This window comes from Mobula birostris, chromosome 14, assembly GCF_030028105.1.
Source record: "Mobula birostris isolate sMobBir1 chromosome 14, sMobBir1.hap1, whole genome shotgun sequence".
NCBI classification, from domain to species: Eukaryota; Metazoa; Chordata; class Chondrichthyes; order Myliobatiformes; family Myliobatidae; genus Mobula; species Mobula birostris.
In genome coordinates this window covers 96,830,831-96,855,510 of record NC_092383.1, presented here as the reverse complement: position 1 = coordinate 96,855,510, position 24,680 = coordinate 96,830,831, and the positions used below count along the sequence as shown (strand labels likewise).

General features: G+C 46.7%; 1 protein-coding gene across 1 annotated transcript; it reads left to right on the top strand.

Annotated features, from left to right (window-relative positions):
- The first annotated feature begins 284 nt into the window (after positions 1-284).
- LOC140209572 (CD48 antigen-like) lies at positions 285-16,197 on the top strand. Its single transcript, XM_072277846.1, has 6 exons — positions 285-390; positions 5,344-5,724; positions 12,473-12,757; positions 13,160-13,291; positions 13,450-13,538; positions 14,909-16,197. The coding sequence occupies exons 1-6, from the start codon at positions 336-338 to the stop codon at positions 15,023-15,025; spliced, it is 1,059 nt and encodes a 352-aa protein (XP_072133947.1). The 5' UTR covers positions 285-335; the 3' UTR covers positions 15,026-16,197.
- Positions 16,198-24,680: the final 8,483 nt, after the last annotated feature.

Here is a 24,680-nt window from a genome sequence, read left to right as displayed (position 1 = left end):
ATGGACTGGGCCATATCCACCACTCTATGTTGGCTTTTTTATTCTTCTGGTCAGGACTGTGGTGATGAGATAAAAGATCAGTCATAGTCTCATTGATTGTGGAGCAGGAACAAGGGGCCAAAAATCCTCCTGATTTTATTGTTCTTATTTGGTGTGTGGTGAAATACTGACATCAGTCAGTCCGCTCATGACGTCAAGCGCTATGGTTTTCTGCTTCTGATCACACCTCTGTATATCACAGCACGTACTCTCTTGTAGACTGCTCTTCACAACGTACCCACTAGGAGAGGAAGCTTTGTGCAACCCACCAACGTCTATACTGTTCTGTGAGAACAATGAACACCAGGCAACGGCTGATCTCCTGCTGGCTAACTCTCTGTGCCTCACTCTGTAAGTTTGATGTTACTTTCTGGACTTGGGCATTTCTGGGTCCCACACTACCAGGGCAAGGAGAGTGTAGGTTGGACGCAGTGAAGCTGCTTCTCCTGTCACACTCTCATAAAACACGAGTTTGACATAGAGAGCAAGAAAAGTTTGGTTACTGGTGGGTATTGGGACAGAGGATTGGCTCTTTCTGTAGCCGTAGAACCACCCTGCTTCTAATTCTGGAAATGGAGCTTGAGAAACACGTATCAGTTGTTCACAGGATTGAGAAGGATTGGCAGAGATGTGGAATTCAGTACATGTGACCCAGAACCCAGAAACTGGGATCTGGTCTGGAGATGTTTCATGGGAAAAGCTCCTCATGGGGAATCGCTGTAGGAATGGTGGATGGTGGGGGCAGGAAGTGGTGGAGGGGCACTGGAATGGAGAAAGAGAATGGAAATTGTTAACAGTCATCTCCCTTTTTGGTCCCAAGTGCTGGTTTTCACTCTCTCTCGGCAGACAGACTGTCGATCTGTCAATAGCCCAAATCACAATATTGGACATAGAAGCAGTGAGAGAGAATGATAAATAAAATCCTGATATCATTGCCAGAAACAGTTGTTAACCTGTAGAATGAGTCGTAAGCCTGAGGATTGAGACTGATTATGAACACAGCAAAGGGTAACAGATATATCGTTGAAGAAAGCGAAAATGGAAAGTTGAAGGATATTAAAAACAGACTGTGAGAGCCAGAATCAGGACATGAAACAAACACAGCAGCAGGTACAACTGTAGTTCCCTTACAGACAGACGTGGGTCTTTGTAATGGGGAATGAAGGAACAGTAGAGGAAATAACCATGGCTTTTTGTGTGTCTTTGTGGAACACACAAAAACCTGCCAGAAATACAGGATAGACAAGTGTTGAATGCTAGTGTAGAAATAAAATCAATCAGCGTCAATGATGAAATAACATCATGAAAATGGATAATTGACACAGGCCTGATGATCTCCATCCCGGAGTCTGTGGCAAGGTGTCAGTAGAGTTACTCAACTTCCTGGTTATCATCTGGCAAACTCTACAGTTTCAGGAATGGTTCCTACAGACTGTTTCAAAAAGGAGGGAGAGAGAGACAGCTGGGAACCACACATCTCCCCAGCTGACACTGGGAGCGGGGACAATGTTGGAATCTGTGATAATGGGTGAGAAATGGAAGCTGAAGGGGAATTATCACAAAGATTCACCAGACTGGTTTCTGATGTGGTGGGTCTGACATGTCACTAGTGTGGGTAATAGACTAGGCCTCTATTCAAAAAGTTCAAAATAAGTTTTATTATCAGAGTAGAGATGTCACCTCATACAACCCTGAGATTCTTTCTCTGCGGGCATACTGAGCAAATCTATAGAACAGTAACTGTAAACAGGATCAATACACAACAAACTGTGAAAATGTAAATATAAATAAATATCAATAAATAACCTGTTCTTGAACCTGATGGTGTAGGTCCTGAGGCACTTGTACCTTCTATCTGATGACAGCAGTGAGAAAAGAGCATGGCCTGGGTGGTGAGGATCTTTGATTATGGCAATGTTTCATGTAGATTCTTTCAGTGGCTGGGAAGGTTTTATCCGCAATGTACTGGACCGAATTCATTACATTTTGTAGGATTTTCCACTCAAATACGTGGTGTTCCCATACCAGGCCATTACGAAGCCAGCCGGCATACTGTGGTAAATCACTGGGATTCTCCGGTGATCCGGAAATTCTTCTTTCATTGATAGATTTCTAGATATTAAGGAGATCAAGGAAAATGTCAAGAAAATGTTTTAGTCAGGAACAGTTGAATATGTTGTATGGTTCAATGGTAGCACGTCCGCTTCCTGCTCCTGCTCGTCGTGTTGACACGAGCTCAGCAAAGTGTTTGTGAACCCGGATCACACAATGGAACAACAGAGAAGAGAGTGTGAGTGTTTGCATGAGAGTGTGTCTGCATCTCTGTGTCTGTGTGTGTGCACCTGTGCGCACTTGTGTGTGTGTTTGTGCGTGTGTGAGTGCGCACGTGTCTAAGCATACGCAATTGTCTGTGTGTGTGTGTTTCTGTGTGTCTGTGTGCGTGTGTTTCTGTGTGTCAGTTTGTGTGTGTTTCTGTGTCTGAATGTGTGTGTGAGAGAGTGAGAGAAAGAACATGTATCACACAATGGGAAACTTGAGTAAGGTGTCTGTGTCAGAACTATGGGTTGTTTTCAAGAAGAAAGGGATTTTATCAGTTTGTATGTGGATTGTATTTTCTCAGTGTCACCTCATGGGTATGTAGTGTTCCTTCGATTGTGAACTTTTCATGTCTAATGGCTTATCTTTGAACAAAGTGGGTTTTCACTTTGTGTTCAGTGTCTCATTTGGGGTCACGGGGATTTTTAAGCTCTGTTTGTATTGATCACTTTTATTCAATTTGGGTTGACGTGCTTTCTTGGCCACTGTCTGAGTTGGAGAGACCAAGAGACTATGCTGTTGATAAGGATGTCTGCTTCGAATCTGTCAACCATCTCTACAGTAGCTGTTTTGGTCAGAGCAGGGTTGTCTACACACACACACTTCCTTGGGTCAAAAACTAGATCTTCTGTCTTGATTATGTTGAGGTCTATGCTGTTCTGACACCATGACAAAAGCATCATGATCACTTACCTGCAGAGTGAACTCACACATATGATCTTCAGTAGTTTGTTTAGATTTAGACAAATTCAGTTTGTTCTCCTCCTGGTTATCGAGACCCTTCTCCCCTTCCTTGTTGCTCCTCTTCAACCTTCCAGATTTCCCAGCATTGGGGTCCTCCTCCCAACACAGTTTTGTGGAATTTAAACTCAGTCTACCTCCCTCGTGATTGGATTCAGTGGAATTCTGATCACAGTCTGTCCCAGTGGAACAGTGCTCTCCTTCTCCAGTACTAATGCCAGTGCCACAGGAACTGAAAGCCACACCAGGCTCTGAGTCACTCCTCCCTGATCCCATTAACTGCATTAGGATGTGTTTGTGGGTTGGGTAATAATACAAAGATTAAGACGTTTGTGGAGAAGAAGAAACTGTGGGGAAAGCAGCTGTGGGCATGTCTCCAATAGGGATAAGCTGGCTACAAGATTATCTGGTCAATGGATGATTGGGAGCAGTTGGAACAGGGAGAACATGGACAAAAGGAGATTGACGACAATGTATAGACGTGAACTATTCAACAGGAAGCCTGGTCCGGTAGGTCAGGCTAGACACCATCTCCACTACCACATCCAGCTAGATTCTCTTACACCCTTCTTAAGCCAATCACCCCTGGTGGGGCACAGGCTGCTGACAGCAGCTCACTAGACACCTCTATCCATCTAAACAGGGAATTCTGACCCTCTCGCACAACAGAAACTGTAGCATTGGACTGTTCACCCTCTTTGCTCCAAGGTCTGATGAGGAGTGGCAGAGTCCTCACAGACAGACTCTAACTGGGACTCCACCCTCACCACCTGACACTGGAGGTCCAGGCAACAGGTGAGGGTCGGACAGTGCAGAGTGTACAGGAGCAGCCGGTGCAAGGAACCCCCTGGGGACGGGAGGTGCAGCCTGTGGGACATTTCCCAGAGACGGCTCAAGTTGTGCTGGACCAGCTCTGGAGGAGAGCTTGGGGGTCCCAGATTCAGTGACAATTCCGGCTGAGTGGTTGTCACCTTGAGTCTGATCAATCAACTTCCTGACGCCTGCACACTCACAGTGAGGGTATCGCAGTATCTCACCCCAAACTTCCTAGTGTGACGGGACCCTGAAGTACCCCTATGAACTGTGCTTTTGAAAAGAGAGAGAGAGAGTTATTTACCACCGATAGCTTCTTTGTAAAAGAGAGAGAGACAAAGACTCTCTGTGGGACTGTCACTTTAAGGAACGTGAAAGAACTGGTTAACTGTTGGATTTCTGCTGGAGTTGGAGACAGCACCAAGCAGTTCGTAAGTTGCTATGGTGACCGAAGGCAGTGTTATTTAATGGATACTCGATGTTATGATTTTTGGCAGGTTGTTGATACTTCTTCAAGGACTTTTTGCCTGCTTGCATTTCTTCACAGAGAGAGGAAGGAGGAGTTATTTGAGTGACAATTGATGCTCAGCACGAGAAGATAAATAGGAGGTCAGATGATACAGACCTCAGACACATGTTTGGACACTGAATGAGCATTGTTGTGCCTGCAGAAAAAGTGGGTGTTGGAGGATCGATCAGGCGGATCGATCCATCGCTCTTGCAGTGAAAAGAGGAAAGGGGTTGACTGGTGTGTAGTTGTCCATGTGTCCACCCTGGCCTGGGGCATAGCTCCACCACAGAAAACCAGTCCCCTTTGTTAAAGTCACAGTCGGTGACCTTTAAAGGATTTCAAAGGACAACGAGAAGATCGACGGCGTCAGCTCACCTGAAGATTCAAATCTCTCCCTCTCTCTCTCTCTCTCCATCACTACTCAAATCAATACCACGAACTGAACTGAACTGAACTTTACTCATCATCGTAAGATTAATCTATTTACCCCTAGACTTAAAGAAGCTTGGTTTTTCATACATATATTTCCACACTTACCGATACTTACTTATATATATAAAATCATTGCTAACCTGTTTGATCTATTTACATTTATATTACTGTATTGCATAGTTACTAATAAATATTATTACTTTATAGTAATACTTGACTCCAAAGTGTTTTCCATCTCTGCTGGTTCTTGATTCCTGTCACGGAGTTCGTGACACTAGAAAATATCTGTGACCTCCCCCCCCCCCCCCACCTGACCATTGATATCGGGCTGCAGGCTGCAACTTCATTTCTGAGTGCTGGGTACAGAGAGTCTGGAGTCCCGATGAAGGGTCTCGGCATGAAACAACACTAACTTTGTGCTGTCTGTCTCACAGGGCTGGGAACAACATAATGGGCCGCTTGGCTTCCTCCCGTGTCTTTGATTTTCCCAGGTCTGATTCCTCTTCCTATCACTGACCTCACCTACGGACTGTCTTGTCTCGTCTCCTCAGCTGGGACTGGGGCTCCCTCTACCACTGTGACCGGAACTCAGGGACACTCAGTCTCCTTACCTTCTGGGATCCCAGTCAGACCGGACGATGAGGTTCATTGGATTCGGGTATCGCCCAGAATCAGGATTGTGAAGTACTCGAATGGGAACATCAGCTACTACAGTAATGAGCGGTACAAGAACAGGATAACCTTTCATCCTGGGAACGTCAGTCTGGAAATCCATAATCTACGGAGAGAGGATTCTGGTGATTATGAGCTGATTTTTACAGCTGCAAGTTCAGGAGCTGGAAATAAAACAACAGTGCGACTGGAGGTGTATGGTGAGTGAGACACCGCGGAGGGGCCTGGGTTTCACCAGTTCCTGAAGCACCCCTAATGGATGGGTGAGGGCAGATTCTGTGTTTCCCTGTTTATTGAACCCCACTAACTACCCGTGTCCAGAGCTGGGCTCACGGTCCCAGTGTAGTGAGGCTGAGTCAGTGTGATACACCCGTCACATTCACTGAGACTGAGACAGGAGCCGGAAGGGATTGAACCAACATTGGGGAATCTCATGTATCTGAAACGGAGGGAGCTCAGCACACAGGGAGAATGGACCTGGTGTGAGTGGCCTGAACAGTCTGTATCTGTGGGTCACAGTTACACACTGTATCTCCAGTCAAAGGCCTGGTCTGTCATGCTCAGTGATCCCATTTTCAGAAGGCACTGCCTGTTAATTGCCCAGACTGAGGTCTGAGCTCAGCAAGGTGTTTATTCCTCAGCCTTCATGCTGTGCTGTGCTGTGCTGAGTGAGACCCTGTGTGTTCATTACACTGAATTACTCCTCTGTTAGGGCACATTGTGCAGTTAAGGAATTACAAATATTAATCTCACCACAACCCATCTTCAGACATGAAGGTGGATTGTAGATTGAATTTAAAATGCAGCTCTGAACAGTAGTTTTCCTGTAGCTGTGGACTGGAGTTGATTGCAAACCAGACAATTCTGATGAACATTCATTTTGTGCGTCTGGAGTGTGGGTGTGAATGACAAAGTAGGTGAAAAATATATGTAAGGCCAAGGAAGCATTGTTGGTACATTGTAACTTTACAATAATCCTGCATTAACCTTTGACCTTTAGCATGTCACAGTATTATGTAATATTGGGTCAGGAGGCCGTTTCTTTCAAGATTGTCTCAATATGATGCCTGTTTTTGGAAATCAGACATTTCTATATCCAGCAGCTTTGGTGTCTCTCTGGTGACTTCACCTTACAACATTCTTCATCCTCATGTTAATATTCACCATTTGAAGGAGGAGAACATCAGAAGATGAGAAATAGAAAACAGAAGATAGAAAATCATGAACATGGGTTGGAGACAGAGACCTCCTCTGGGATCGAGTAGGGGAAGAAAGGGATTGAGGTTTACAAAATTGAGGGATATTTATAATGTAATTGCAAGTAGGCTTTTCCCTCTGACGTTGGGTCAGAGTAGAATTAGAGGTCATGGGTTAAGGGTGAAAGGACACACAAATACACAGTTCAATTGGAGGTACTGACAGTTCCCTCACCTCTACATACACCTCCTGGCATCACAACAGGTAGAGCTGGGTGCTGACGTCAAAAGTCCCTGATGAGAGAGAGGTCCAGGATGTTACAGGTGGGGTGATGAGAGAGAGGTCCAGGATGTTACAGGGGGGTGAACTTTCAGGAATCCACCTGGAGGGGCAGGTCTCGGGTTGAAAGCCACATACGCTGTCCCTCATGGTAACGTGGGGCCTTGCAGCGATGGCGGTCAGCTTGACGCTTGATCCTAGCGGAGGCACGGAGAAGGGCAGAGCGAGTGTGCCTCCATGTCCACTGACAACAGCGGATGAATGCCTCGGCAGATGGAACGCCAACCTCCTCCTCCTGGGCAGGAAACAGTGGAGGTTGCTAGCCAAGGCAGCACTCGAAGGGGGACAGACCAGTGGAAGAGGACGGATGAGAGTTTATGGCGTACTCGTCCCAGGGTAGCTGCTGACTCCACGTGGAGGGGTTCTGGGAGGCCAGGCACCGCAATACAGTCTCCAGCTGTTGGTTTGCCCACTCGGTCTGGCCGTTGGTCTGTGGGTGGAATCCATACAAACCGCCGACTGATGAAGGCCTGAGTACGCTTGGTTCCAGGGTGACAGGATAACTGGGATCAATGACCCCACTGCAATACCTGTGAGCGGACAGAGCTGGGAACATCAACACGATTAGTGGGGCATTGACTAGGGGCTGCCTTGATCTGTTGAGCAACTTACACAATGGATTCAATGTCCCTTTGCACTGCACCCATGAGACAGTGAGCAGGGAGGATGACATCAGGTACCTCAGGGGTCTTAGTGGAAGGAAATCTTCAGGAGAGGGCATCAGGTTTTCCATCCTTGGAATCGGGGCAGAAGGACAGAGTAAAATTGAATCTTGAGAAAAACTGGGACCAACAAGTTTGACGGGAGTTGAGGTGCTTGGCCATATGGATATATTCCAGATTCTTGTGATCAGTCCAGACTAAGAATGGCACCTTGGCTCCCTCCAGCCAATGCCTCCACTCCTCCAGAGCGAGCTTCACAGCCAGCAGTTCCCGGTTTCCAACATCGTAATTCCGCTCGGTGGGAGTGAAGCGGTGAGAGAAGAATGTGCAGAGGTGTACCTTCTCATCCTTGGCCGAACGCTGAGAGAGAACAACTCCTACACCAATGTCAGATGTGTCCACCTCCAGAATGAACTGCCAGTTGGTTTCGTGTTGAATCAGGATGGGGGCAGAGGAGAAACATTCATTCAGGTCAGAGAATGCTTTTTCAGCAGCAGGGGATCAGGTAATCTGACAGGCAATGACGTAAAGCAGTGAGGGATACAGCCAGTGTACTGTAATTTCTGATGAAGCGGCAATAGAAGTTACCAAAATCAAGAAGCGTTGCAACTCCTGACAAGTCAAAGATGGAGGCCTTTTGACCACTGCCTTGACCTTCTGTTGGTCCATCTGAATGGAACCGCCTGGAATTACATACCCCAGAAAGGAGACTGTATTGCGATGAAGCTCACATTTCTCAGCCTTCACAAAGATCTGATTCTCCAGAAGGGGCTGGAAAACACTGTGGACATGACCTGTGTGCTCAGCAAGGGCCTTAGAAAATAAATCAAAATGTTGTCGAGATACACAAAAACAAATTGGTTCAGCACGTCCCTGAGAACGTCATTTACCAGGGCTTGGAAGACGGCCAGGGCATTGGTGAGACCAAATGGCATAACCAGATACTCGTAATGGCCTGAGGTGGTGTTGAAGGCTCTCTTCCACTTGTCCACTTTGCGCATGCGGACAAGATGGTCGGCGTTACGGAGATCAAGCTTGGTGAAAACTGAGTCTCCTTGCAGTAGTTCAAACACCGAGGTCATGAGTGGAAGAGGGAAACGGTTCTTAACAGTGACTTCATTCAGTCCCCGGTAATCAATGCATGGACGCAAGGAGCCGTCCTTCTTTTCAAGAAAGAACAAACCGGCACCAGCAGGGGAGGAAGACGGCTGGATGATGCCTGCAGCCAGGGACTGTTGAATGTACTTATTCATGGCTTCTGTTTCAGGTACAGACAGGGAATACAGGCTCCCCTTGGGGAAGATGTGTCAGGCAAGGGGTCAGTGGCACAATCATATGGACGATGAGGCGGCAGGGAAGTGCCCGGGACTTGCTGAATACAGCCTTGAGGAGGGATGGCATTAAGGTCCGGAATTCCTCGAGGGGGATCTGGGCTTGGAGACAAGGGGATCTGAGCATGGCGGAGACAGTGGGAGTGACAGAATGGGCTCCAGCCTACAAACCTGTGACTGGGACAGTCAATGTGGGGGTTGTGTTTAACTAACCAGGGATGTCCAGGACAATAGGAGTTTGAGGAGTCAATAACATAAAGGGTTAACTGTTCATGATGGTTGCCAGATAAACTGAGACTCACTGGGGCCGTGACATGGGTGATATCAGCCGGTCTCTGACCGTTCAAGGCATTGTTCATCAATGGTGACTGGAGAGCAGATGTGGATAATCCCCACTGGGCAGCCAACCCAGAATCGATAAAACACCCCTCCACACCAGAGTTGACCAGGATGGAGACTGCTCGCTGTTGGGTGTCCCACTCCAGAGAAGCAGGTATGAGAGTGAGTGGCATCAAGGAGGGCCAGACAGGGGTCACGCTCACCAATACTCCTCATCCTACTGGTGAGCACTTGGAGATGAAATGGAGATTCAATGGAGATGAGGTGGAGATGAAATGTCCTGGTTGGCCACAGTACAGACAGGAGCGGGTGCTGATTCTCCTTTGTCTTTCAGTCGGCCTCAGGCGGGTACAGTCAACGTGCAGAGCCTCGGGCTCTGGTACGGGAATTGTAGATGAGGTCAAACAGCAGGGTAACGTAGACTGACGAGGAGCTTGGAACCCCTCGCTCTGCAGCGCTGCTGAAAGCGAACATCAATACGGATGGCCAAATTCGCCAGGGCTTCAAAGGTCACAGGAAGCTCCTGGGTGACCAGCTCATCTTTGATGTCTTCGGAGAGGCCGTTCAGGAAGGTGTCGTACTGTGCCTCCGAGTTCCAGCCACTGGAGGTGGAACTCTATGGCGTAATCTGACACAGATCTGCACCCCTGATGCATGTGCAGCATTTCATGGGCAGTGTCTCTCCCATATTTGGAGTAATCAAACACTTTTTCTCATCTCCTCAGAAAATAACTGAAAACTATAGCAGAAAGGGGAACCTGCCTCCCAGACAGCTGTTCTCCATTCTCTCGCCCAACCAGACAGTTGGGTGATGATGTAGGCTACCTTGGCTCGATCAGTCAGAAATGTTGTTGGTTGTAATTCAAAAATGAGGGTGCACTGGGAAAGTAAAGAGCGACAGGTACCGGGCTCACCTGAGTACCTTTCTGGAGGAGGCAGACAGGGCTTTTGGACAGGAGGAGCACGCGGGGACACAGAGGGTGGGGTAGAAGATGCAGTGACAGAATGTTGATGGATGCTCTGGGGCAGCTGGAGTGACTGAGCCTGGGCCACAAGGGGGGCTACATCAGCAGAAACCGACTCCGCTGCCCTGAACACCGACTCCAGCTGGTTCTGGGGTCTCACCAGCATCACTCCCAATTGTTCCAGGGCAGCTCTCAGACAACCAGGGTCTGTTGGTTCCATTCTGTCCAGATTGTACTGTCGGGACACTGGAGCAGGGATCCAATCACAGACCCAGTACTGTGCACACAGTGATATTATTGAGTTACAAATCCCAAGGTGCAAACAAGGTCAGTGTCAAAGTTCATGCATTGATCAGAAGTTCCAGAGAAATCCAAAAACCAGAATCAGCAAACAGGCAGAGTTGATATTCAGACAGACAGAGTACAGATACAAATGCTGGAAAGGCTCAGGAAAATTCATTGGCACAATCTGGCCATAAACAGGTGAAAACACAGGACTGAAATACACTGAGCAATAAACAGAGAGGCAGATGATAGGTGGAGCACAATGAGACACAGGGGGCAGCAATACAGGTAATAATGAGAAACAGGTGAGAGACGGAGTACTCAGTAATACCGGGGCCAGGTAGAGCAGGAGCGGGGACAGGAACACATGAGGCATGAAAACAAACAAGAGCACATGGAAATACAAAACCACAGACTGACGGCTAGGGGGAAACACACAAAAAGACAGTTCAACTGGAGGTATTGACAGAATCAGACAGTTGTCAAAGAAACCCTTCAGCTGGTTAAACTGTTCTGAACATCAGCTCTATAAAAGGAGAGAGAGCCCCACGTACTGCATCAGATCCTGCTGGAGACGGGCCCTCGTCCATTCAATGATCTCCACTGGAGCAATGTCAGAAATCAGAATCAGTGTGTCAGAGTGGGAGCAGGATAGAGAATCAAAGTGACAGCAACTCGAACTACTGACTCAGAATTGGCAAATGGAATTTAATGCAGACGAGTATGAAGCCTTGACCTTTGGGAACTAAACCAGGGTGGGACTTAAATGAGGAGCAATTGGGCACTGAAGAGTGTAGTAGAGTAGAGAGATCTGGGAATGGAAAACCATAATTTCTTGAAAGTGGTGTCACAGGTAGATCGGGTCATCATGAAAAAGCTTCATAAATCAACGTATTGAGTATAGGAGTTGGGATGTTATGTTGAAATTGTATAAGACCTTGGAGAGGCCTAATTTGGAGTATTTGTGCAATTCTGGTCACCTACTTACGGGAAAAGTATCAATAAGATTGAAAGAGTGCAGAGTATCAGGACTTGAGGACCAGAGTTATAGGGGAAGGTGGGGGAATTTCTTCACTCGGGGTGGAACAAGTTGCACGTGGAAGGGTTGGAACCAGGTTTGTTTTCAATGTCTAACAGAAATTTGGATAAATACTGGGAGGGATGTGGAAGGTGATGTCCAGATGTGTAACAATGGGACTAGGAATGGGCTAGATGGACTGAAGGGTTTGTTTTGACACTGCAATGCTCTATGTTTCAATGGAGTCTCATTGAAAGGCCAGGAATCATAGATGTTGATGCACTGAATGGGGAGGAGAGTGGGGTAGAAGGAGACGGCCAGAGGAACCGTATTGGTGCTTTTGGTCGGAGAGGGTGTGAGAACAGAGATGAAAGAAATGACACAGACTCAAGCCTTCATCATAATCTGGGCAGGCAGAGTGGAGATGGAGAGAATGACAGAATAGACTGGGCTGTGTTTTGTGTTGGACCAGATTCAGGGCAGGTTGGGGCTGGGACTCACTCAGGTTTCGAAGGGATGCTGGGACCACACACAGGAGTAACTAACGACATGGAAATGGAGAGAATTCCTGGAATAGAGAGCTATAAACAGGAAATGGAGGAGAGTTTGTCGATGAGTGTGGGTAGTGCACGTGGGAACTTCCTCCAGCAGCAAGTGACTGGTGAGGGAAGGGTTAAACCGTTGGGTAAAAATGAGGTGAGATTGGCTTGAAGTTCACTCTGGAGTGTTGGGGGTGGGATGGGGGAGTTGGGGATCGAGGTGTCCACAAGGATCTTCTTTATTCATCTTTCATCTCTCCCTCACACCCTCAGAGCCCGTGTCAGGAGCAAACATCACAGTTCAGAACATCACTGGGACTTGTAACCTCACCCTGACCTGCTCCATGACCTCTGGCAACCCCTCCAGATTCAATTGGTGGAGAGGAGAAGTTACAGGAGACAACAGCAGCCATCACATCTGGAAAGACGGAAAGATGATACAGGTTGATTGCACAGCAGAGATGGAGGATGTTGTGTACAGGTGTGAGGCCAGCAACCCCATCAATGAGGACACCGCACAGGTCCGGCTGGGGGACGTCTGTAATCTGGACACACGTCGTGAGTGTCAGAGGATGAAGTTTGGATTTAGTTATCTCCCCGTCTCAGGAGTGTGAGATGGGGCAGCACAGAGGAGCTTCAGTTTGTATCTATTCAGCACTCTGACACTGTTTGAGAGGATACTGTAGAGAACCATTTACTTTATCGGCAACCTTCATTTTTTGTATTTTATACTCAGGCCTCTGCTCATATTTGTCAGCACAGACTGGGTGAAGAACTGCAGTACATTTTGCAGAAGGTCCACACTGAATCAACTGTGCACTGTTGCTGGAGGGAGGGAGTGATTAGATTGGATGGAAGGATTATTTCGGATGGCTGAGGCATCGAGTGGTCAGGGAGGTGGAGGCTGAGCTTGAGGAGACTGTTTACTCATTAGGAAATATTTTCTCCTCTGCATTATAGCACCTAACACAAGAGCAGCAGGAGATGCAGTGACCCTGGTGATCGTACTGTCAGCGGTGGGGACACTCCTGATCTTTGCTCTCACATGGAGGAGAAGACCTGAGGAAAGGGAAGTAACTTCAGGGACTGAAGGCAAGTGGATCTGACACCCTGTCGTTGAGTCTGGTATTTGGGGGAGGGAGAGAGAGGGGCTGGGCAGGGAGGTGACAACAGGGGTGGGAAAGAGGGCTCAGATAAAGTGGGGAATGGTTTTAGTACAGACCCTGTCACCTCTCCTTTCTGTCCCACAGACCAAGCGGAGACAGGCATCATTTACACAGATCTTCAGAGGATGCAGAAGAATCGCAGTGTCTGGCAGCCCCCCAAGGGGAATGACAGGGTAATGACAGACACATTACCCCTGGGAAGAGGCCACTCCTGGTCACTCACCCTCCTCGGGGCAGACTGAACATAAGGCCTACATGTAATCTGCACAATCCCAGGATCAACCACAGGTCCCCATCACCAGAGATCGTTCCAACCACCACTGCGGGACTCAGCAGCGCACACACGGAGGCACAGCAAGATCCCACGTACCACTGAGGAGTCAATTGAAACTTTGCCTCAGTGATCTCCAGGCCTGGTCAGGCAGATCTAACAGCAATTGTACTCTCCGCACAGTCACTGAGTGCACTGTCCCCCACAAATCCGGTTACTGAGGTTCATGTCCCGCATACTCCCAGTCACTGGGGTACACTGTTCCCCACACACATAGCACTGGGGTTCACTGTCCCACACACACCCAGTCACTGGGGTACAATATCCCACACATCCAATCACTAGGATACACTGCCCCACACACACACACACACACACACACACACACACACACACACACACCCTGTCACTGGGGTACAGTACCCACACACCCAGTCACTGTGGATCCCTGTCTCATACATCCTGTCACCAGAGTACGCAATCCCTCATTCTCCCAGTCACTGGGTTACCCTGTCCCCACACTCCCAGTCACTGGGGTACCCTGTCCCCACACTCCCAGTCACTGGGTTACCCTGTCCCCACACTCCCAGTCACTGGGGTACCCTGTCCCCACACTCCCAGTCACTGGGTTACCCTGTCGCTGTACATGAGGTTATGCCCAGTAGTATGTGCATTTCTGATGATCAGTCGTGGTGTTAATATTTGTGTCGATGGGCGGTGTGTGAGTTCATTCCGAATGCACTGAGAGTGTGACCGTGTTGATGCCGGGTCAGTATGATTGTTTGTCAGTTGATTGGTGCTGACTGGGTGATCTGAGTTTCCATCATTGTGTGTCGCTTTGCATGTCCAGGTCTTTTGTGTCCATGTGTCACGTGTCGATGTGCCCAGTCTCAATGTCTCCCCTCTCCAGAGTCCTTGTCTCTGTCTCCAGTCTCCATGTCCTGTTACTAGGTCCTGGTCTATATCTCCCTGTCTGTGTCTTGTCTCCCGGTCCTGGTCTGTATCTCCTTGCTTCTGTGTCCTTGTCTAAATCTCCATGCCTCTGTGTCCTCATCTGTATCTCCCTGTCCCACGGTCCTGGTCTGTATCTCCTTGTCTCTGTGTGCTGTCTCCAGGTCCTGTCTCTGTGTTCTGGTCTCTATCTCCCTGAATGGGTCCTGGACTCTATTTCCCTGTCTGTGTTTCCCAGTCTCCAAGAATTCCTGACACAGTGTGTCCTGTCCCTGTTTCCCTTAAATCGCCCAGAGCTGACAGGTTCTGTTTCTTTTGTAGTTTGCTGGTCCGGAGGTCGTTGCCGAGACTAATCCCACTGAGTATGCTGCAGTGATGCAACATGCCAGACCCCCCATGGATGGGCTGAGGACAGAACCCCTGGACAGTATCCTGTAGCCTAGGATGGATCGTCCCTCCCTCAGCACCAGCACAAGGAGGGTGCGGACTCTCAGGGAGATCTGAATGTGGGACGGTGGCTTGGAGATGCAGGTTTCCTCTGTGTCCCACTGTCGTAGTGAGGGGTGAGGTCTATGGGACAACAGCATGGCTGCTCTTTGCTGCTGTGCTTTGTAAGTGTTGAATGTTAGTTCAAAAATACTCTCCAGTTTTGTCTGGTGGAAGAGATTTTGTCAGAATGTTCCCCTGTAGATTATCACCTTGATTAATGCTACTCAAACAGTAGTTAATAATTAAATGAATAATGTGAGCCTGTGCCCAGTTTCCAAATGCTCACCACTCTCCCATCTGGAGTGAATAGTTCTCAAACACTGGTTCACACCGAGGGTGCGGAATTATCACTGGGGAAAGATGGGGATCCAAGAGAATCTGTCAACCTTCTGCCAGAAATCAGGAAGGGATGGAAGAGGGCGGAGGGGAGAAGATTTCAGGGTGGTATTGGATTTATGAGGAATGTTTATGAGGTGGGACTCAGTGGAGAACAGGGATTTAAGGGAGGGAGAAAAATGGAAAGGTGTAAGGGAGCAACAACACACACAACGTGCTGGAAGTATTCAGCACGTCAGACAGCATCTCTGCAGGAGAATAATAGTCAACGAATCGGCTGCCTGCTGCCTGAACTGCTGAGTTTCTCCAGCATGGAGTGTGTGTTGACCAAGATTCCCAGTATATGGATGTGTCTCGGGTTTAAGGGAGAGGGAGTTGTTGGAAAGTGAGGAGAACGAGAGACAGGGATTTAATATAAACGATGCAGGAATACAGCATAGACGGGGAGCGACCATGTTGTGCAGGATCTGGTCCAGTGATCTCATACACCCACATGACCATTCGAGCTTTCTACACCTCACTAGGATGTGGAAGGCATGTCCAAATGTTTAAACTCCTAGGATCCAAGCAAGTTGGTACATTAATTACAAAGTGAGCTTGGTAATAGGAGGCAGAGAGTGATAGTGGGCTGTTGCTTTTGTGTTTGGAAGCCTATGGCCAGTTTTGACCAATAGGGGTTGTTGCTGGACACTATTTGTGTGCGTTGGATGCGATGTTTCTTTGATTCAATTGTGTTTCTTGGATTTACTGTGTGTGCCCTCAAGAGAATTAATCTCATGTTTGTATACGGTGACATATATGTAAATTGATAATAAATTTACTTTGAATTTTGAACGTACATTAATGATTTTCGATATGGATGTAGGAGAGATCCAAAGACACTGATGGAGATCTACAATAGGGCAGCAGAATAGACATGGAGGTTTGTAAATTTTTCATAGAACCATTGAAACATAGAAAATCTACAACACAATACAGGCCCTTCAGCCCACAATGCTGTGCCGAACAGGTACTAACTTTAGAAATTATCTAGGGTTACCTATAGCCCTCTATTTTTCTGAGCTCCATGTACCTTTTCAGGAGCCTCTTAAAAGATCCTATCGTATCTCCCTCCAGCACCATCGCCGGCAGCCCATTCCACGCACTCACCACTCTCTGCGTAAAAAACTACCCCTGACATCTCCTCTGTACCTACTTCCAAACACATTAAAACTGTGTCCTCTCGTGTTAGCCATTTCATCCCTGGGAAAAAGCCTCTGATTATCCACACGATCAAAGCCTCTTATCATCTTATATACCTCTTTCAGGTCACCTCTCATCCTCCGTCACTCCAAGGAGAAAGGGCCAGGTTCACTCAACCTATTCTCATAAGGCATGCTCCCCAATCCAGGCAACATCCTTGTAAATCTCCTCTACACCCTTTCTATAGTTTCCACATCCTTCCTGTAGTGAGGAGACCAGATCCTAGCCCAGTACTCCAAGTGGGGTCTGACCAGGGTCCTATATAGCTGTAACATTACCTCTTGGGTGTGGGTTTGACTACAGGGAACATTCTCAGCCTACAATAACTTTGGCTCTCCACAGGTACACTTTAGCGTTCAGCAACCAGTGATGTAAGAGCCGAAACCAGCTCAGAACTTAAATTAACAGCTGAATGAACTATTAGACTTTTCACATCAGACAAAATCTTCAACTCACTTCACAGAAAATACAGCATCTTGCCATTAAAGTATTCACCCTCCATGTCTATAGATATGAGCTGGCCATGGCCTGCCTTTCTAGGTACCCCTATTCTATCGGCCAACGTGACTTCAATCGCGTCACTGGTATCGCATTGCACCTGACCTTAATCTCTTTGGCATCCATAATAAAATATCTCACACCAAAAACCACTGTCCTTGACAGACAATTAAGCAGCTTAATCAATCCTTACACAGCATTCATACAGCATTCCAATCCCGGAAGAGCCCCCAGAAATGTGAGTTGTAACAAACTTGGCTGGTTAGCTAACTCTGGCTAGTAGCCACGTGACTCAGCTTTGCATGAGTAACGGTGAGAAAGCCACCCTCAATATGTTTCATACGCCTAAGGTCAATATGATTTGGTTTCAGCAGAAACTACAACTTTGACACTCGTAGAAGAACTACTAAAATTAAGATATGTCACAGCATAGCAGTAGAAATATAGTAAAATAGGGCCTTAGCCTGGACATTACACAAGTAAACATGTCGAGTGCGATCAGGTGTTGGATGGTGATCATGGATATGATGGGCCGAAAGGCCTGTTTCTGTGCTGTGTGTCTCTATGACTCCACCCTATTTGACTCCTTTCACGATGTTACACATCCCGTGAGCTTGATGTAATTACCTCGTAAGCATTATGTCATTATCTCGTGATGGTCATGATTTAATGGTCTCATGATAGCGGGGTGATGTGATGTCACGTGATAGCATGCTCCAAACGGTATTTAAACATAGTCCGCCAGTGTGACGCAGTTCTCATTTTTACTTTTAGTGCAACGTTGTTGTTGCTGGTCGGATGTTTGTTGCAGATTTATTTTTCCCTTACTGTCCAGTGTCAGAGACTAAAGGCATTACCAGAGTTATCCAAGTTCAAAGGATTGGGTAAAGTTAATGTCGTTCAGCGTCTTGGGAATGTTCGACCTTTTTGAATTTTTGTCCGGGAATTATGACATGCACATTTGAGTGAAACCCCTACAAGGTCCGGACGGTTTCTGTAGTGACCACCCTCCAGTCAAAAGGTCAGTTCCTTTATTTCTTCGTGATTTCTTTTTACAAGGCATCTCTCGGCTGTGATCGGCAGGTTCGTCATTACTTTGAAGGAATCGTTGTTTCGGGGAAGTCTCTCCTTAATGACTGCATAAATCATATGGACTTTTAAATTTACCACTTTAAGTCTGTGCTTGGATGGGAACTCGTTCAGAACAGTTTATAAGTTTGACTGTTTGTTCGATACAGTCGCCTAACTGTTAACTTCCCGTTAAGTTAGTCGTTCATTTACTTTTCGATGTTTTGAGCATAGGTTAATAAATGTCCTGATGGCATGAACATCGTCTTCTCTAGCTTTCGCTAATGCTCCACCTCCCCCTTGTACCCCATCTGTTATTTATTTTTATACACACATTCTTTCTCTCACTCTCCTTTTTCTCCCCCTGTCCCTCTGAATATACCTCTTGCCCATCCTCTGGGTTCCGCCCCCCCCCTTGTCTTTCTTCCTGGACCTCCTGTCCCGTGATCCTCTCGTATCCCTTTTGCCTATCACCTGTCCAGCTCTTGGCTCCATCCCTCCCACTCCTGTCTTCTCCTATCATTTTGGATCTCCCCCTCCCACTTTCAAATCTCTTACTAACTCTTCCTTCAGTTAGTCCTGACAAAGGGTCTCGGCCTGAAACGTCGACTGTACCTCTTCCTAGAGATGCTGCCTGGCCTGCTGCATTCACCAGCAACTTTGATGTGTGTTGGTTAATAAATGTCGTTGTTTATTTTGTGAAAACTCGACTCAAATTCATCTCCATTGCTGCTGGTTCATAACAACAAACACCTCAAAGTTCAAAGCACATGTATGATCAAAGTGTGCATACGTTATATAACCTTGAGATTCATCTCTTTATGGACAGTCACAAAACAAGAATCTCAAAAGAACCCATGAAAACAGAACGACAACAAACACCCAATGTGCAGAGAGAGACAGAGAAACAACACACCAATCGTGCAAACAATAAAAGGCAGCCAAAGCGTTCAGAATGAAAGTGAGCCCAGAGAGCATCCGGAGCAGGCCACAGCCTCAGCCTCAGTTCATCACACAGCAGGGCAAAACGTCACGGAGCTGGCATACATGAACCCTGGACCACTCGGAGCAGGCCCAAGCCTCAGTCTCAATATGCAACAAAACATGCGACACTAGTTGTTTCTCAAACTTCACTAGTGTATCTGGCTCCACCACTGACTCAGGCAGTGCATTCCATGCACCAACCACTCCCCAAGTAAAAAAACCTTCCTCTAATATCCCCCTTGAACTTCCCACCTCTTACCTTAAATTCATGTCCTCTTGTATTGAGAAGTGGTGCCCTGGGGAACAGGCATTGGCCATCCATTCTATCTATTACTCATAATATCTTATACACCACTATCATGTCTCCTCTCATCCTCCTTCTCGCCAAAGAGTAAAGCCCTAGCTCCCTTAATCTCTGATCATAATCCATACTCTCCAAACCAGGCAGCATCCTGGTAAATCTCCTCTGTACCCTTTCCAATGTTTCCACATCCTTCCTATAGTGATGCAACAAAACATGTGACACTCACCTCCAGACCCAACGCACGGCCTTTTCAATCCATCTGGCTCAGTGTTTAAATCATCCAAACATCGCTCGATGACCAGGCCCTGTCACATCAACATGATGTAGCCTGGACCCTGCCGCCATGTCTCAGCTCGTACCCGAGCTTTCAACGTTGGCCCAGTGCTAGATGGATCAGACATCGCTCTTGGCTGAGGTGGGTGGCTGTGAATCCTCTCCACTCCAACTTTTCTCTGTTTTGCCAACCCCAACTCCATCTCAACCATGTTTCCACCTCACTCCAACTTCTCACACCTACACGCCTCGACCCTCGAGTCAGCTTCGTCTTCCTTGTGTGTGGAGATCATTTACCACAATCGCCTGACAAATAAGACAGCTGTCATTCTTGTCCATAGCCTCATGTCTGGGAAACCCTCCTGTTCCAATGCAGAACAAACATTCCACAATTTATGGAACTTCATATGATGATAACTGTAGCACCCCATTTCTGTTGCCATCTCCTCCTAAAGCACAGGGATGTAGATCATTGTGTCCTTGGGATTTATCGACATCAACCTGTTTCAATGGACTTATTGAATCATACCTATTCCCATCAATTTTTCATTCTCATGTGACTCTTGGTTCTCTGATACTTGCAGGTTTTAATTTGTCTTTACCCTTAAAACAGACACAAAGTAAATGTTTAACTCCTCTGTCCCACATCCCTGCCCCTGTCCCTGTGACTGATCCCCTATTCCGCTCCTTGTTTCCCGTCTCAGAATGTGTCACATCACCAGATCGGAATTAACTTCCTGATTCCACCCCCAATCTGTGAGCAGATGAATGTCCCTGTAGGGGAGAGGGTGTGTGACTCAGTGCCAGGTTCACACTGAAGCATTGCACACAGTCCTGGTCACAGTCGGTGCTGATCACAGTCCTGGGTCTGCTGCTCCTGGACCAGATTCAGACACGGTTTGGGCTGGGTCACACCTGAGTGTAGAAGGGAAACTGGGACCACTTATGATGGTGACAACCGATGTGGGCCTGGAGTGGATTGCTGGGAATCAAAGCCATAAACAGGGCACTGTGGATTTTTTTATGTAGGCAATGTTTCGATGAGATCCCCCCCTCATTCTCCTGAACACCAGGGAATACAGCCCAAGTGCTGCCAATGGTCCTCATATGGTAACCATTTCATTCCTGGAATCATTCTCGTGAATCTTCTCTGAACCCTCTCCTATGTCAGTATATTCTTTCTAAAAGAAGGAGACCAAAACCGCACACAATACTCCAAGTGTGGTCTCATGAATGCCTTATAGAGCCTCAATATCACATCCCTGCTCTTATATTCTATACCTCTAGAAATGAACACCAACAATGCTTTCACCTTCTTCACAACCGGCTCAACCTGGAGGTTGCACTTACAATAGTGACAACAGATGTGGGCCGGAGAAGATCGCTGGGAATCAAAGCCATAAACAGGCACTGTGGATTTTTTATGGATGTTTGCGGGCCGTGGTTGGGAAAGTGGGAACTTACTCCAGCAACAACTGCTGAAATGAAGGTTGAGGGAAGAGTTAAAGTGATGGGTGAAATGAACTGGGACTGGCTTAAAGTTCACTTGGGAATGTTGGGGATGGAATGCAGAAATCGGGAATCGAGGTGTCCATGAGGATCTGCTTAACTCATCTTTCATTGTTCCTGCTCAACCTCAGACCCCGTGTCAGGAAGATACATCATGGTTTATTCATTTTCATAGACACCTTCGAGATCCTACAGCATCTTGTGTGTGTTGCTCATGGTTCTGAACATTACCGAGACCTTTGACCTCAGCTGGATCTGCTCCTTGACCTTGGGCGTCCCACCAGCTTCAGGTGGTGAAGGGGAGGAGAATCTGTGAGAGGCTCCAGCATACACCACTTCTGGAATCATGGAGCGATGGAAGAAGTTCATCACACAGCTTAACCCATGCATTGGTAATATGATGGGACAGCATAGATGGAGCTTCACCTTATGTCAAACATGTGCACATTTATTTTGCAAAGAATGGTTTATTTACAATAATTACACTGCTCACAGTTCACTCCTTACAAATATTTATGCAATTAAAACATCAAATTAAATTATGATCATCCTTGCCCAGGATGCAATCCAGCCCTTGTAATGTCCACTGATACCTGAACACATCCAAGGTGCCAGTGAACAGTACGTACTCTCTTTCCAAACCCCCATCAAAGGATTGAGCTGAGTTACTGATTCTCAGCAGTTCTGCTGCACTGGAGCCAGAAACAAAAACATAGCCAAAGTGTTTGAGATGTCTTGGTCCAGCTTGTTCTTCCACCAAGTGAACACTGGAGGGCAGCACAGACAGGAGGTCTCAGACCCCAACCGAGAATGAAATCTGATTTGGACAATCCACATAGTGTAGTGAGAATGGTTGCAGGGACAGTGTATTCTGTGTGGTATGTGGGAAGTCTGGGACACCTCCAGTCTCCCAGATAAACACAACTGCACCAGGTGCACGAGTTTCAGCTCCTGAGAGAATATATTAAGGAACAGAACGAAAGGTGTCATATTTAAATGCAGGCAGAATATGGAATAAGGTTGATAATCTTGTAGCACAGTTACAGATTGGTAAATATGATGTTGTAGGCATCACTGAATTCAGGCTGAATGATGATTATAGCTGCATTTATGTCGAAGGTTACACAATGCATTGAAAGAATAGGCAGGAAGGCAGAGGTGGTGGCGAGGCTCCGTTGGCAAAAAATGAAATTAAATCATGAGAAAGAAGTGATTTAGGTTCAGAAGACAATGAATCATTGTGGATAGAGCTAAGGAACCGCAAGGTTAAAAAGACCCTGATGGGTGTGATCTACAGACATCCAAACAGCAGTAAGGATGTGGTCTACAAGTTATAATGGGAGATGGGAAATGGTTGCCAAAAGGGCAATGTTACAGTCGTCATGAGGGATTTCAATATGCAAGTAGATTGGGAAAATCAGGATTCCAAGAGGGGGAATTTCTAGCATACGAGATGGCTTTTTAGAGCAGCTTGTGTTTGAGTCCAGTAGGGGATCAGCTATTCCGGATTAGGTGTTGTGCAATGAACCAGAATTGATCAGAGAGCTTAAGGTAAAAGAAACCTAAGGGCAAAGTTATCATAATATAGATACGTAAAGTGTAAAAGAGAGGTGAGAGTGGATATTGACCACTGAATAATGATACTGTAATTGGGGACAAGGAAATGGCAGACAAACTGTATTTTGCATCAGTCTTACTGTGGAAGAATCTAGCAGTGTGGTGGAAGTTCCAGGTATCAGGGGTCATGTAATGTGCAAAGTTACCACGAGTAGAGAAAAAGTCCTTGGGAAACTGAAAGGTCTGATGGTAGATAAGACACCTGGAACAGATGGTCTACACGCCAGGTTTCTGATAGAGGTAGCTGAAGCGATTGTGGAGACATTAGTAATGATCTTTCAAAAATCACTGGATTCTCTAAGGGTTCCAGAAGACAGGAAAATTGCAAATGACACTTCATTCTTCAAGAAAGGAGAGAAGCAGAAGAAAGAAAATTATAGGCCGATTAGTCTGACCTCAGTGGTTGGGAAGATGTTGGATTCGATTGTTAAGGATGTGTTTTCGAGGTACTCGGAGGCAGATAATAAAATATGCCATAGTCAGCATAGTTTTCTCAAAGAAAACTTTGGCCTGACATATCTGTTGGAATTCTTTGAAAAAATAACGAGCAGGACAGACAAGGGAGAATTGGTTGATGCTGTAAACTTGTGTAACACCCTGGGAAAGGGTTCACTGCTCACGTAATGGTCTTTCTGTAGAAGCAGTGTTTGGGTTATGGTTAGTGATAACGGGTGTTTTGGAATCTGAGCCGTCCAATGAAGGGAGTGAGTTTTCGTGTTGTGTGCCTGACACCAGTGTGAGCTGGGTCTTTGGTTTGGTGGAGATGAAGGGAGAAGACACTGGAGAGAAAAGGTCGTAGGACTCGACCTGGAGCGGGGCCATGATTCGATGAAACCCAGGGAGATCGAAGGAAGATCAGCGAAGGGGAAACCGTGAGCTCCAACTTGTGCACATTAGGCTGTTCAATAAAATGGGTCGTCTCTTTTTTTTTGCTTTTTCTTTACGAACCCTTTAGTCAATTAAGAAAATATAAATTTAAATCATTTAATTGTATGCAGTGTACTGTCTGTTATTTCGTGGTACTTATTTGTAACAGGGTAACAGCTCACGCAGCATCCACTCAAACGGGGTTTTGGGGTCGGCATGCACCTCAATCTCACACGTTTGGTGGGGCTGGAGATTGTCTTCCCTAGACTTACGTAGCCGACGGAACCAAAGTGTTTCACGCGGATTTTCAGAAGGCCTTTGACAAGGTGCCACACATCTGGCTGCTTAACAAGGTATGAGCCCATGGTATTACAAGAAAGATTCGTGCATGTTGAAAGCAATGGCTGATAGGCAGGTGGCAAAAAGTGGGAGTAAAGAGAGCCTTTTCTGGGTGGCGGCCAGCGACTATCGGTTTTCCACAGGGACCTATGTTGGGACTAATTCTTCTTACATTATATGTCAATGATTTGGATGGTGGAATTGATGGCTTTGTTGCAAAGATTGAATATGATATGAAGATAGCTGTAGGGCAGGTAGTTTTGAGGAACTATAGAGTTACAGAAGAACTCAGATTAGGAGAATGGGCAAAGAAGTGGTAGATAGCGTACAGTGTTGGTACGTGCATGGTCATGCACTTTGGTAGGAGAAATGAATGGGCTGACGATTTTCTAAATGGAGAGAAAATACAAAAATCTGAGGTGCTGAGAGATTTATGAGTCCTTGTATAGCATTCCCTAAAGGTTAATTTGCAGGTTAAGTCTGTCAGCATTCACGTTAAGAGGACTACAATATAAAAGCAAGGATAAAATGTTTAGTCTTCATAAAGCCCTGGTGAGACCACACCTG